This window comes from Antedon bifida, chromosome 4 (assembly GCF_963402885.1).
Source record: "Antedon bifida chromosome 4, ecAntBifi1.1, whole genome shotgun sequence".
NCBI lineage: Eukaryota > Metazoa > Echinodermata > Crinoidea > Comatulida > Antedonidae > Antedon > Antedon bifida.
The window spans coordinates 20,782,331-20,797,832 of NC_136229.1; the positions used below are offsets into that span (position 1 = coordinate 20,782,331).

The window sequence follows — 15,502 nt, forward strand, 5'->3', positions numbered from 1 at the left end:
GCATGATCCAGGTTGTTCAGTAACTACACGTGTTTGCTGTCATTCCATATGAATGAGCTACCAAACATTATACTAAAGAGGAGTTAAAGATATATTTTAGAATAAATAAAACACAACTTACATTCTAATCCTGCTCTTACAGCATGGATAAATTAGCGAGTCTCGTATCTTCTACCGTTGATTTTTTTCTTCCAAAATGGCAAAGTAAAGTGCTAACGTTAACTTAGTACATGCATGGAGGTTCTCTCCATGGTGGTGTACGCGCCAATTAGAAACCAGGTGGCTTTCCTAACTTTGATTGGCTGCTGAGTCTTTTGCAAATTAATATTTTAGTTTTTTCTTGACGTTGATTGGCTCATCACGGAATCGTAGTCTGTGACCGATACGAAAATCAGTCTAGCGCCCTCTATTTATAGAAACTCTTATTCTTTCCACGTGATACAAAACATAAAAAACAAACATGGCCGACTACATAGGCGCAGACATCTTTAATATTTTTAGAGGGCGCTATTGCAATTAATGAATACGAGGGAAAATTACAAGTTATGTAATGCATGCATGATAATATGATCATATTTTAGTTGACTGGTGTGGTAAAGCGTCTAGCCAGAGGCTATGTAAACTTACTTACATTATATACTACTACTACTATACTAACTCTAGGCCTAGGCCTATATAATAGCCTAGCTTTACATCCTAGTAGTAGTATAAATACTTCTCTAGCCAACCTAGCTTAGTAACCTAGGCTAGTTTTTTAATATAATTTAGATGCAGCAGTGAAAGGCCCGGTACTGTAGACAGGACTGAGGATTTGGTCTAGGCCTACTGTATGTATGACTATAAAATGACCGGGCTACGCCTGCTGTAGTAGTCGTAATCAAATAAAAATGTCTACTTTTTATTTGCAGATAACTGAGAAGAAGAAAAGTGCTCCATCCAACACACATGACGTAACTGATAACTCGCACTAAATACTGCCAAATTTAAATTCTTTATACAGTACTGTTATGTATTTTAAGTCTTCTTACTAACTGCTAACATGAAACGTTCTATTGAAGACCTATCCAATGAAGAATCGTCAACTTCAAATGCAGCATCTTCAAAACATACAAAAGATGAACGTGTAGAAAGAAAGATACTACAAGTCCAGCCAATTTCTAGGTTTAATGGTAAATTTCCTTTCTTCCGTCAACCAATGGAAGTGGGATGTTTTTCAATGGATAAGGACCGGAAACTCCACACAGATGCTCGCATGTTGAAATATCTGTATGACACAAGAGAGAAAAGTGTCCATTATGATTTGCAACATGGGTACGGCGTTTATGAGAAGCGTGATGATGATGTGAAAGAAAGACTCAATAATATTATGAGATGGATTTTGGGGATGAAGAAACATTTTGTGTTAGAGGCAAAGAAAAAAGAAGATGATGATCCAAAAATACGAAGGTACTGTATCTATATATAAATTATGGTTAATTCTGACATAGGCGAGCACAATGCAAAAACTTCGGTACAAATCTCCGCCTTGGATACCTACCTTATCTATCTCAGATGTACCGCGAAACGTAGATTTTATAACATTAGTGTTCAGTTCGACGCTATTGTTCCATATTTCTATCTTAGAAAGATATTATAAAGAGTTTTTTAACAAAATTTATGATTTCAACAGTAGATTTTCAACTCAATTTCAATTCTTCGTGGTCAAAGTAATTTCCGGGTTTACGATAAGTTCACCTTGCAACAACCTGGTTTCAACTATTTTCTCTCTTTTATACACAAGGGAGCAGTTAAAATAATAGATTTGACCTTAAAGGTGACTGGAAATAGGCACTTTCCATCAATCAATACAGTGTCCCTTTGTAAGACAAAAAAAAAAAATCAGATAGTAGGACTGGAGCTTAAGTTGGCCATAGTCATAGCCATTTCAGTTTTTTGTTTATTTTAAAACATACCGCGCGTGTGTGAAGGTACAGTAGTTAAAAAATAGAAATTATACTGCAAATTAATAAAGATCAAATTAAATATACGCCATAAAGAATCGGAATATATTGTGGGGAATAGTATTATAAAATTACATAGGGAGATTTGATGATAAGACATTTTGTTTAAAATCGAGTGAAAAATCCCGATAGCTGAGTTTTATTGAGTAAGCTGGCAGGAATAACTGTCTGTAGGCTATCTTCCTGTGTCCCATTAGGACCGAGATGTCTGCCCATGTTGCAAGCCGTAATGTCTTCTTTCTTGGGCCCACTCTGTCACGGCAGTTAGTTTCAAAAGATGTTTAAATTAAATAATGTATTAATAATTATTAGGATGGTATTTATTTGAATAAACGCCTCTCCAATAAAACATCACTTTGAAAAATTATTCCCCCCCCCCCAACCCAACTATCTAATAAACGTCCATCCACATTTATAATACTTTAAAATGTTATTAATCATCTAAAACACTGTGAAACAAAATAGTTTAGTTTTACGAATGTCAAGAATTTTCAATAATGGTAACCGACAAAAAACGTACAAGGAAAACATTATCATTCCGGGAACCATCTTCTACACTTAGAGGGGAGCGAGCGAAGCGAGCTCACCCTCTAGTGACTATAAGTACATTGGTAAATTCAGACATCAATAGCTTTACCGCACCGATAATAATTTTACATACAGTAGCTTACTGTATTATAATAATAATATCACATCAAGCAAATGAGTTACACATCATGGCCTCATTGGCTAAATTATTAATAGCTCTATTCTATATTATTAATATCTATATTAAAATATTATATTTTAGCTCCTGAACATAAATTTTTCTTTGCAATTATTTATGTTCCCCATTTACAGGGTATTTAAGAGGAAAATCAAGGATTATTTTTTGGGAGTTGGGTTTGGAACAGAAAGTAGAGTGACCAAATTAGGCTGGGGCCAGGTAGGATCCCAGGGGTAGGTAGCAGGTGGGGCCCAGGGCCCCAGACTCAATTCAATTTCAGTATAATACCAAAATGTAAAACATCCTTGGGGGTCACTCTTAAATATTTCCATACGGGGTCCCGCATCAGGGTTTATTTTCGTGGGCCTAAGTAGCACAAGTGTGGAAAAATACAGAGGAGGTGCACAAGCATTTATGGGATATATTATCAAGTATTTGGTAGCACAAGTGTAGGAAATGACGGGTGAAATTACCGTATATCCTCGGGTATAAATTGGGCTGACTTTAGGGGGTGGGACTATACCTGGGGTAACCCTGGTTCAGGGAAGAAATGGTTGGTAAGGATATCTTGTAACTCATCTGAACTGGCTAGAGAGAGGCCTACATGATCCAGACCAGTCAAAACTGGGACTATACCTGGGGATATGTTTGTTTGTGAAATCAGAAATAAAGTAAGGGGTGGGATTAGACCTGAAGTAGGATTATACCCGAGTATATACGGTAATAGTTTAACTACCTGGCCCGTCCCTGTCACGATTTATCGCACAATTTTAGCATGGAATTTTAGCTATACTGGATGCTAAGCCCATCGGAGAGAGGTCCTACCTTTGAATCAATGAAAACTAATCGCCAATGTTATCGCAAACCCTGTCACGAACAGTTCCCCTTCGCCCGGAACCAGTACAAATATTGCGCCCTCTCTGGCAGGCCTTTTTGTTAGTTCAAGGCCATAGTATTTTTTAGTAAAACAGGTAGCAAAAGTTCCTCATGTCTTGAAGTGTCTGCTGCACCTTCCCATTTGGTTTGTATGCAAGACACCTTATTATATGAATTTAGAGATGTGGCTAGGTTATATCATGGAGGAATTTCCTCCATGGTTATATTAAACGTTAAACATCTCCGTTTTCATGAAACCAATGTTTATTAAAATGTTAATTCATTAGAATAAATGCCATTTTATCATTTAAAAAGTAGTGAATAATAATTGCAGTGGAAAGCAGTAATATAAATAATATAAATAAATAAATATAAATATCTTTTCGTAAAAAAAGTATAAAAGGCCCAGAAAAAAAAGAAACATGGCAAACTTAAGTAGGTTTTTATGGCCAATATCCTGTTATTTCATGGTTTATAGGTTTCAAACTTGTTACCATCATATACAGTATATATTGTTAGGGTGTTTACCAGTTCTTTCAAGTTTATTCCAGTGCCTTAATTAGTACCATGTGAATGTCATTGGACTTTATTGGAAAAAAAAGTTGTTTTGGAATAATTTTTACATTATGATATGCATGGTAAAGAGGTGAGAGACTCAACAGGTGTTTATTGGTGTTACTGGATGGTGTTAAAATAAATGATTATCCACAATACTCAGGAAGTTGATTACAATACAAAAGTGATAAAATGAACCGACAAAGCATAACAAAAGTTTAATTTGTTTCATTTGCGTCACATCTCATTTGAATTGTTTTTTACTTATAAATTTACTGATCAATAAACTGGTGACACATAATGTATTTGCCATATATGGTCAGTGAATGGAGCTACCACTTTCAATAAATCCTATTCAATTCAATGTTTTTTTTTGCATAAATAAAATATACATACTTTAAACATGTTTGAGATTTCAAGAGGAATTACAGATCTCACCACCACCACCACCACCAATACCACCAACACTACCATCACCAACACTACTCATCATCACCACCACTACCATCACCACCACCATCACCACGACCGCCACCAACACCACCATCATCATCACTACAACCACCAATATTATTTTGGTAAAATTTCAGATTTCATCACCAGATTTTAATAACATGACATGTCAAGTATGTGGCAGCTTAGATTAAGTCACTAAAGATCCTTTCAATTTAAATTAATTTTTATTCAATTTTTTTGATCCCATATTTAGTAAAAGTGAGTAAGTACTCACTAAATATGTGACATTAAAAAGTGGGTGTGAGTGGGGTGTAATATGGTAACGTGTATAATCTATATATAAATTTACGTAAGGGCAAAATTTGGTAAATCGCGCGTTGTTTCTAGAATGTTTACTCGATGGTATATAAAGTTGGTTAGAATCTCGGTACTGATTTTAACCACCTGATGTAACCCTGTTTACTAATTAAATTGAGTTAGATAATTAGTTATTGACAATTAAAACGAATTTAGGTTCAACGTGGGTAGGCTCTACTTCTGGATATATAAACACATAATATACAAATAAAAACTTTATTACTGACAGTTGCTTCTCAACATTTGTATTAATTAATAATTATAAAAAATATAAACGTCGTAGTGGTCGACTATAACAGGGACAGTTTTCAAAAAGTATTAAATCGTAAATGTTTTACTGTGTTTAGTGGTATATTATTGATAGGTCTATAAAACATTTGAAACAATATTTCGTTACTGAGTGGATAAAGAATATCCTCCTCTTCCCCATCCCTCAACTCTAATGTTATATACAAAACACAAATTGGGTTTGTTTAAATGAGTTCAAATACAAAATTTTGACTCATTTTAGGACAAGTTTCTCTTTCGGAAGTAGGCCTAATTCCAAGGGTGCTAATTTTAGTTGACTACATTAATCATCGTGTCTATTTATTCGTTTCTGAAAACGACAATGTATTTATAGTCCTGCGGTACGTACATTTGCGCTGGAATTACTGTGTATTCGAGAACCATCTGTGGACACGACCTAGATGGTACGCGAGCGAAGCGAGCGTACCATCTAGTAGATATAATTTAACCTTATAAAAATAACTTGTTCCATTTTTTAGAAATCTATACAGCGCTGAGGAAATTGCGAATGTCTACTGGTTATTGTCATAACAAGCACATAAAAGGAAAAATGTTGTATTATTTGATTTTTAATTTAAGCAAGGCAATCTAACAACAGGATGCTGAGCTTCGATCAAAGGGTTTATCTGTGGCTGCGACACAATCAGTTCCACGTCCCAGACACTGCGCACAGTAATGTTGTTATTTGTCGCAGCCAGACAAGATCAAAGAACTGTTACAAATTCCTATCCTGGCAAAGCGAACTCAGTGTCCTGTTGCCTTGCTTTAGGTAACAACTTTGTCAACATTTTTAATTTCATCGTTTATGCGTACCAGCACATTAAACACCCAGTGACTGAAATAAATTATAAATTTTATTTTCATAATAGTTTAAACACAGACTTTGTTGCTTGGCGAGGACATTTCACGAAAATAATGTGCACACCATATGAACAACGAGAGGGGTGGATGATGGCTGTCACGTTATTCCGTGGCACTTATTACATAAGTGAAGTGGAAACAAAAGAGAATAAAGAACGAAGAAAAAACATGCCGGACAGGGAGAAAGAAATGGGGTACTGGGGTTACAAGTTTGAGCAGTATATGACAAGTGGTATGTAGGAGTTTTTTTTCTTTGTGAAGTTATTAATGAACCGATTTTCTTGAATTTCAATTGCCATGTTCTACTATCTACACCGAAATATTCAGAATTATAACTTGAAAATTGTAGGCACTATCATGCTAACAAACAAACAAACAAAGCAAGTACTATACTTAATTACAATATTTGTTATTCATTCATTACAGTGGACGGACTTCAAGAGCCAAATACAAATGTTCCAGTAAATAACTCTGAGGCTTACTGCAGTGTTGTCCGTACTCGTTTAAATAAACACTCAATGATTTATAGTGGAGAGGTTGATTGCTGTGTCAATGACCCTAAACTTCAACCTCCATCTAATTATATAGAATTAAAAACAAACAGGATCCTATATGCACCCAACAATAAGAGGAACTTCCACAGGTAAGTATAATAATTCACGTAAACATTTTCTGCAGTTACTGCAGTAACCAGTGTCGACCCTAGTAACCCCAGCATTTTTAGAAGCTAAAAGAAGTTATATATATGGAATAATTTTGTTTTGTTTATAAAAAGTACACTATTACTGTATTTCATAATTGAAGTGACAATCAACACAAAGTTTGCGAGCCCCACCCACATGTTTTCAATCTTAATTGGTTTTCACTAAAATCGACCTCTCTCCCCAATGATTATCACATTTTTTTCCTACATAGGTTTAAGTTATTAAAGTGGTGGGCACAGTCATTTCTCATAGGTATTCCCACAATTATTGGGGGATTTCGAGATGACGAGGGTATTGTACTACAGGTGGAGAGGTTCAACACTTTTGAAATACCTGACATTGTTAGACAGTCACAGGTAAAAATTGTTTTAAAATGATTATAAATAACAATACAGTATAAAAATCCAAAGGCAACTTATACCCTTTTCACATCTGCATAAATTGTGATACAAAATTGTAACAAGTTATAACCAGGTTTGATCTCCCGACTTATTACATTTTTTCACACATGTATACGCGAACCTTGTAAAATCTCAGGAGAAAGCATAGTTGTGCGCTGTTTGATTACTATGATTGGTCAGTTTAATACCAGGGCAATACATGCACGCAGTAACAACTTGGGACATCTCGGAACAAAAACAGGCCTCTCATCGGTGTGTTTTTCCTCCGAGATTTCAATCTCAAGAGGTTTTCCAGAAATTGTATTCACACTACTGTATGCAAGTTATGTATGTTACATATTGCAGATGGGAAAAGGGTATTACTGAGAAATAGCATTGCATGTGCATTTTTACTGTTAGAAAGTATTTCATTTTGTTTAACTCAAAAAAACATAACTCAGGTGCCACAATTAATATTTTAGGAGCATGCTTGGAATGCATCAGTGTGTATGAACTTCTGTGACTATTTTTTAAATTATGTGAAGTTTCAAGTGACACGAGATGACCCAAGGTTAGTCCATTACCATTTTTTATTTTTTTTTTTATTCAACCTTATTTATAGAGGGTGACCCTAAATAGCGTATGCTGACAATCAAGGGCCCCTCATGATGAGTTATGATAACTGTCTGTGTGTGTACTAGTACACTGGGGTAACCCCCACTCATCTTGAAAGATGTACTAGGTTCTTTAAAGTGCACACGAGCAATGTGTGTACACTAGACCTAGAGTTTATAGTCCTTATCCTAGAAGAGTTGTTTTACCACAGGAACCATGGAGCGAGTGAGGCTCGAACCCTTGCCGATGTAATGGCTAGGTATTACGGTTCCACTGTCCTAATCGCTTGGCCACTCACTCCATATATATTGGAACAAATTTTGCTCTATGCTGTAAACAAGTTTCTAAATTCTATTCTCCCATATGTAATCATATGATTTTAGGTAAAGTATTACTGTATCACAAATATTGATGTTATTTTTCCAGAGTTGTATATTTATTTGAACGCAGACCTGGTAGTAACCAAGTAACATACACAATTGAAGAGGGCCAGCCCCACCAGTTTGTACCCGAGTGGTATATAAGCCAGTTTGTTGCATAATGTTTATATCCCGGGGTTTATATTTATGATTTAAATTTTGATTTTTCTCACAACAGTTTAAGTATATCCATTTAGTTATTTATTATAATAAATTCAAAGATGTATTTTCCCCAAAAAACATGACAATTTGATTAATTATAAAATCAGACTTTTAATAGGCCATTTTAGTTTTCATGTAGAAAAAAAGACAAAATAAATGGTTAAATTTAACCAAAAATTCATTGTCTGATAGACAATTATTATGATTACATTTTTCTTTAAATTACAGTTAATAATATTTTTTTGATCCAATTTTTAGTCAAAGTGAATAACTATTATGTGACAAAAATTTCTTTTCATTAAATTTCTTTTTTTTCACAGGGAAAAGGTATCTTTCTAAGAGCAAAGTTCATACATAGTTTGGCCACCTTAAAAAAAGCAGAAAAAAGTTCTGTAATAATAGAGTCAGTGGTGGTTTCATAAATTCATTTCAGTGAGATTTGTAGACAATTCCACTCAACCTTTGTATTTTGTAATTAGATAAACATTTTAAAAAATAGTAGCAGTAAGTCATAATTGTAAATAAATCAATTTAATTCCCATAATTTAGCAAAATACAATAGTCTCTACTTCTTATTGCTTTCAAATGTTGTTCTCAAACGTTGTTCTCAAATTTATAAAACATTGTACACATTTTCTAATATTACTATTATTAATTTTTAATAGTTAAATTAAAATATATTCTTAATAGATAATAAATAAAAATATATAAGGAAAATAAATTAACATTTCCACCAATTAGCTGCACCATAATACAGTCACAGTATCACAAAAAAATAGTATGGAAGGCATAGTATGCATAAATAACAGCTTCATCAATCAGCAACGTTAAATGCAGCTTTATTCTACTGGAATAAAAAATATAAACATTCTAGGAAGTGTCACTATTAAAAGCTTGGATGGCTATCCAAGAACAAAGCGTTCTACAGCATCTTGCCGTCTTGCATGCATCACTCTGTTTCCGGAAATTCTATGCCAGTCTTGGTGTGGTTCAGAACCAAGAGTGTTACCTAAAAATAAACAATAATCATCATTAATATTCATTTTCATATTCACCAATCAGGGCTAAGGGAAACATAATTTCACATAATTCTCCTATCCAAAGCTCTGTCTACACTATCAAACTATTTTGACAAAAAAAAGTGTGATGTGCCCAAATATGGTAGTGATATGACATCATCATGTCTATATATGGGCACATTTTTTTGTTACATAAAGTTTGATAGTGCAGACAGAGCGTATACAGTAGTTTATCGAGTGAAACAAAACTAAACATACCTGAGAGAATATCATATTTTTGTCGTGGTTTTAAAGTTCTTTCTACGCCCTCCCCTCGCTGCAAACCAAGCCTAGAGTGGGTGTCAGCGTATGAACTCCAATAATTTAATCTATTTCCATGGCGCCGTAAGACAGTTTGCATGTCTGTCCCCACTACATTATGACTCCTGTTCACTACCATAGGATACTGTATAGAAGATGGCTGCAATGAAAAGAAAGTTGAATTTAACCTTTGATATAGTTTATGGTAGTAGAACGTGTTCTTTATATTATTAAACTCATACATTTGAGTATGTGTCACAAATTTGGAAGCTTGGGTATGTGATGCTGACTTAATTTCATATTTGCTTTAGTGGTTTAGCCATTAAAATTATCCAAAATATTCTTTGGTAATATTTTATTTTTAAAAGGATCAACAATCAAAAATAATTTCTGAAGCTGAACTCGAGAGAGTCTTAAGCTCTGTCTACACTATCAAACTAGTTTGACAAAAAAGCGTGATGTGCCAAGATATGGTAGTGATATGCCAAAATATGGTAGTGATATGACATCATCATGTCCATATATGGGCTCATCACATTTTTTTGTCACATAAACTTTGATAGTGTAGACAGAGCTTTAATAATTTGAGAAAGACCATTCAATCCTTCTTACATGCTCGGTAGGTTTCTGCTGAAATGAATGTTTGTAGAATGTATTAAAATATTGCTTGTTGTCCATGTTGATATCAAAATGGGACGTGTGTAGTGTTGGACATCTAGTTAACCTCACACCTGGTGGAAGCCTTCGAGAACCGCCAAAAGCCTGCAAAGAATAAATAAGATTAACAATCAATCAATCCCACCCGTCCCACTTATATTCCAAGTTTCCTGGACTTTCTGCATTCTCACTCCTGAGGACGATCAAAGTATATTGATCGAAACGTCGAGAAACTCAACAGTTCTTTTCAGAACTAACACACGTGGTGTACCGCAAACTTTATATCAACAATCAATCAATCATCGACAATATAAATAGTGTTTAAATAAATACAATACTGTATACAATTTCCTATGTATTTATTATTAATAGGCCTTCCATGTACTTGTTAAATGTTGTTAATGATTTTTTTTCAAAAGCAGATAAGAGTGCAATTTTATCCCCATCATTTAGGCCTAAATTTTTTATTATGGAAAAGCTCATACATATAAATATAATTATTATATATACATACCATTCTGGTTGACGTGTCATAGAAGTGTTCTGAATCTGGTGTATCTAAACTAAAATCAATTGTAGTGCGATGCATCCATCTTGTTCCTTTTTTTGTCGACCCGGCTGTTTCGGCTCTTCGTGCCACATATGGATTAATTACAGTTATATTTTTTGATCGGTTTGTTAAAATGGTACCAGCCGAATGGCCCTGTCTGGTCATATTGTGTGCAGTAGTTGATGCCATTTAGCAGCAAACAAGGTAATGTATAGTAATTTACTAATGTTTTACTCAACACCCATTATGGTATTGCCAATGTTTCTGTACACTACCTACTTTACTGCACAATAATAAAAACACACTGTACACAGTACTTCCGGGATTAGTGGAGCGTGGTTAACAACGAGGAAAACAATACATGTTCACAGTTTTTTTTTATATAAAGTAATTTTTGCATTCTAATTTTTGTTCACAGCTAAATATTGTGTTTGTAAAATATGCTATTATCAAATATTATTATTTAAGTAATTTGGTGTATATTATTTACTAGGTTTGATCTATTTTTCTCTTATAAAAAAACATATCAATAATGTACGTCTGCTTACTGTTTGTTGCTTACTTAACTTGTCTGCTGTAATTAAGGAATATATAATGTAGAAAATTATAATTATAACATTTGTGTTAATAATAATAAATACACAAATAATTACGGATTTTATTTACCAATGTGTTAGAAATATTTTAAAGCTTCAAACTGTACATACAGATATGATATTATCTCATTGTAATTTATAATATAATTTAACAATTTTATTAACAATCATATGACTGTCTGGTTCCCGTCGAAAACAACGCAGGCATTTACAATGTAATCAAGCGGGCAGTATGAGCTCGGGAACCAGTATATCAAAAGGTCTCTTAGCAACAATATGCAAATATCTGCAATGTTGTTTTTTCGGCCTAACCTGCATTGCAGCATTATTCTACTACATGCATAATATCTTTAAATTTTGTAAAACAGACGTGTTAAAACAATGGCAGAAGAACAGTCTGAGGTATATATTTATATTAGGATTTGGAAAGTATAGTTAACATTTCAACAGGACATAACATAAAATTAGCTAGGCCTAGCTTGCTAGGCCTAGACTAGCTAGGCCCCAAACCCACCACACCAGCAACCTAGGCCTAGTGGTGATGCAACCTAGTGGTAGGCCTAGCCTAGACTATCATATTTTATTTACAACATTTAAGTAAATATTTAATATAATAAATATAAACTGTAGGCCTAGTAGGCTAGGTTAAATGAAATAAAATTTTAAAAGAAGAAAAAAAGATATATTTTAATACAATTAAATTAGGCCTACATTTAATATAATTTATCTTAAAAAGTTAAATTCTTATTCTTTTCATCCATTTTTATTCTTGATTTGTCAGGTACCTATAGCTGCTACTGATGAGCTGCAACCAACTACAGAAACTGCAGAAGAGAATTCTACAGGCATAGCCGGGGATACTGAAAATAAGGCAGTATCAGTTGCAGAGGAGCCTGAAGAAAAAACACCTGATGATGCTCAAGAAACTGAGTCTGGTGAGGGAGCAAATATTTAAAGATGCAATCACGTTTCATTTTTAAAATATTTATTTATAAAATGCATTTTGTTTTTGATTTTAATACAAATTTACTATTTCTTTTACAGGTAATGAGAATACACAGCCAGCCGAAATAGCTGCATCCGAGGATGCCATAACTGAGGAGGCTGAAGCAGGAGAAACTGGAAAGGCAACCAATGAGGAACAGACAACTGAGAATACTGGAAATGAGGAAGATGCACCAGCAGACAAACAAGAAGAAGTAGAAAAAGCAGAGGAGGTTACAAAGGATGGAGAGAAAGATGAAGTAAAAGATGGAGAGGAAAAGGATGGCAATGCTGAAGATGGTGTAAAAGATGGAGAGAAAAAGGATGGCAATACTGAAGATGGTGATGTTGAACCAACAACAGAAGAAGGTATGCAAGATTGAATGTAATACAATAGATTAACTAATGTTGTAGTATTCACTAAATTATAATGAGACTTTTAATATTTCTGATTTCTGAAACACAGAGGGCATTAGGAAAGACAGTGCACAACCAGAAGAGGACGAATTGCAAATAATGAATGACGAAGAACAACTTCCGGAGAGCAGTACATTTACGGACGGTGAGAGGCCAGAGACACCAATTGTGGCTGTGATTGATCCACTATCAAGGGAAGGTAGTCCTGTCCAGGAACCAGAAACCTTTCCACCAGGAACCCCTGAGAGAGAAAGTAAGTGTTTCCATTCCAATACTTTTAGAACCAGAAATGTTGCTACTTATGGCCAAAACATCATCAATTAATTCCAAGATTAAAATGTTCTTGTTTTTAAATTAATAGCGTCCCCACTTATAGAGTATGAAGAGTATGACGAGGAAGGATATGAAGAAAAGATGATGTCAAGAGAAGAGTTAATAGAATGCTATCAAGTAAGTATTCCTTCTTTATTTCAGATGTACCAAAAGAAAAAAATACATACCCTATACATTATAACAGGTTGAGGTATTCCTCACAAAACAACCTGTAGTGCAAAATTTTCAAATTATAACTACCGCCTTTGACTATTCACTCTTATATCTTTATATACATATTCTGAAAAATATCAGTATGGATAGTAAATGATAAGACTAGCAGCTCTAATAGAATTGTTTATATTTATAATAAGGCTGCTGTCGCAGAGCGTGAGCAACTACAGACAACAAACACTCAGTTCCAGCACAAACTAGCTGAGTATTTTAGAAAGAAGAAGACCGATGATCAACGCCAAGAAATGGATAAAAATGTAACCGATCAAGAACAGCGCTATCTAAAGTATATGTGTATGTAGTCTTTATCTATAAACAATCATTAGTTAATTAGTTAAGTTTCTCCTATTTTTATAAACAAGTTCTATACATTAGATTGTCATGTAAAAACTTATTAGAAAATATTAATGTTTTTTTAACAGCAAACCTTGAAGAACTGAGAAAGCAGGAAGAAGAAGAAACGGAACACCTTCAAGATCAGGAGGAAGATTTAAGTTACAAGAAAGATGAGAAATTAGAATTAGTGGAAATGGAAACCAACCAATTTGCAGAGTTCAAAAAGCAAACAGCACTGAATGCTATTAACACTAGGACGGGGAAGCCTATTTTACCAAAGGTATGAAAGTGTATAGATGTACAGTACTGTATGTAGTAAATGAAGTTTATTTACTGTAAAATATTAATACATTTGCTGCAGCAATTTACTGCAGTTTTATCTCCATCATTTTTGTTATGAAACATTGGTTCATCATCATCAATCATAACTGGTTTCATGACATTTTGCAATATAGAATAGAAATAATTTAGATTGATTTCATTTGTTTTAAGGACGTTGAACAATATTTAATGAATGAAGTAAAGAAGGAAGACGAAGTAAAGATGGTACGATTAGACAATATAAAATTAAAGAATCGATTGAAAAAAAGAGAACAGCAACTGAAAGCGAAAGAAGAGCTGGCTGAAGGTCTTCATCTCATCGACTTTGAACAACTTAAGATCGAAAATCAGACATACAACGAAAAAATCGAGGAAAGAAATGAGGTAACAAAAGTCCGATCATAAGATTCCAATTTGAATAAAATTTCCATTATAAGGAAGCAGAAATTACTGAATACTGTATTTTAGTTATAGTGACTTTTATTTTTCCTGACTTGTATGTTCTCTTTATAGTGTTGGTCATTAATAAATGAAAGCACATTTCTCAAATATTACTACTGTACTACTACTATAGAAAATGCAACTAGAAGTTGGATTAAACTTCCTTTTGTATAATTTTACAGGAACTTTTGAAACTAAGGAAAAAAATAACAAGTACCGTACAAGTTTTAACCCATGTGAAGGAAAAGCTACAGTTTGTACAAGCAGAGAATCAGGTCCAGAAAGCAAAGCTGAGAGATGTTGAAGAGCTTGTTGCCAAAGTAATTATACTCCCATAAGCATTTGGGTTGTCAAATTAGTATTACTGTATTATGTTTTTTAGCTCTGTGTATACTTTCAAACTAAAAATGTGTCCATATTATATTTGAGCATTTTGATAGTGTAGATTTATGCTAATAGTTTTGTGGGTACTGTACTTTTAATAAGCTCCTGTGCAATTGGTATGGATCCAGGAATGGATACATACTGTAGTATGTTGCATTAATTATCATTATTAAATGTATGTAACCATTTTATTTTACAGAAAAGAGATGTTCTATCACGTACCAAGAGAGCACGAGACAAGTTACGAATTGACAATCAACGGCAAATGCAAAAGTGTGGCCTTCTTGGTAACAAGCCACTATTACGCGACTTTGAAGAACGAAAGGATGAAGGGGATAACTTAAGGTCACGCCTCGAGTATTTAAAACGGCAACATGCAGAGTTAACGCTAGATAGTAATGGTTTGAGAAGGAAAATAGAAGAGGCAAAATCTATCCGAAATTGAATACAATTTTTAGTTACATATCGCGATAATTACTGTACCTGTAATATCTGTTGTACATATATGTATAATAACATGCATGTAGAATATACAGTAAATATATTTGAAACCGTTTTATGTGTTTTTGTTC

At 33.9% G+C, this 15,502-nt stretch overlaps 3 protein-coding genes across 4 annotated transcripts; 2 read left to right on the forward strand and 1 right to left on the reverse strand.

Annotated features, from left to right (window-relative positions):
* The first annotated feature begins 509 nt into the window (after positions 1-509).
* On the forward strand, positions 510-8,873 carry LOC144840099 (decapping and exoribonuclease protein-like). Of its 2 annotated transcripts, none has more exons than XM_078695759.1 (7): positions 510-617; positions 909-1,446; positions 6,108-6,331; positions 6,526-6,742; positions 7,015-7,159; positions 7,666-7,754; positions 8,225-8,873. In XM_078695759.1, exons 2-7 carry the CDS (start codon positions 1,040-1,042, stop codon positions 8,337-8,339), a joined length of 1,197 nt encoding a protein of 398 aa, XP_078551885.1. In that variant the 5' UTR covers positions 510-617; positions 909-1,039; the 3' UTR covers positions 8,340-8,873. The 2 variants fall into 2 exon arrangements, with proteins under 2 accessions (XP_078551885.1, XP_078551886.1); XM_078695760.1 differs by having other exon boundaries at positions 570-617; positions 1,001-1,446.
* Positions 8,874-8,941: 68 nt separating this feature from the next.
* Positions 8,942-11,339, reverse strand: LOC144840100 (uncharacterized). Its single transcript, XM_078695761.1, has 4 exons — positions 10,870-11,339; positions 10,311-10,460; positions 9,657-9,858; positions 8,942-9,388 (listed from the first exon to the last, which is right to left on the reverse strand). Exons 1-4 carry the CDS (start codon positions 11,092-11,094, stop codon positions 9,282-9,284), a joined length of 684 nt encoding a protein of 227 aa, XP_078551887.1. The 5' UTR covers positions 11,095-11,339; the 3' UTR covers positions 8,942-9,281.
* A 424-nt stretch (positions 11,340-11,763) lies between these two features.
* LOC144840002 (cilia- and flagella-associated protein 184-like) lies at positions 11,764-15,495 on the forward strand. Its single transcript, XM_078695616.1, has 10 exons — positions 11,764-11,903; positions 12,283-12,436; positions 12,546-12,854; positions 12,952-13,155; positions 13,264-13,352; positions 13,589-13,742; positions 13,871-14,064; positions 14,277-14,489; positions 14,729-14,866; positions 15,130-15,495. The coding sequence occupies exons 1-10, from the start codon at positions 11,883-11,885 to the stop codon at positions 15,373-15,375; spliced, it is 1,722 nt and encodes a 573-aa protein (XP_078551742.1). The 5' UTR covers positions 11,764-11,882; the 3' UTR covers positions 15,376-15,495.
* Positions 15,496-15,502: the final 7 nt, after the last annotated feature.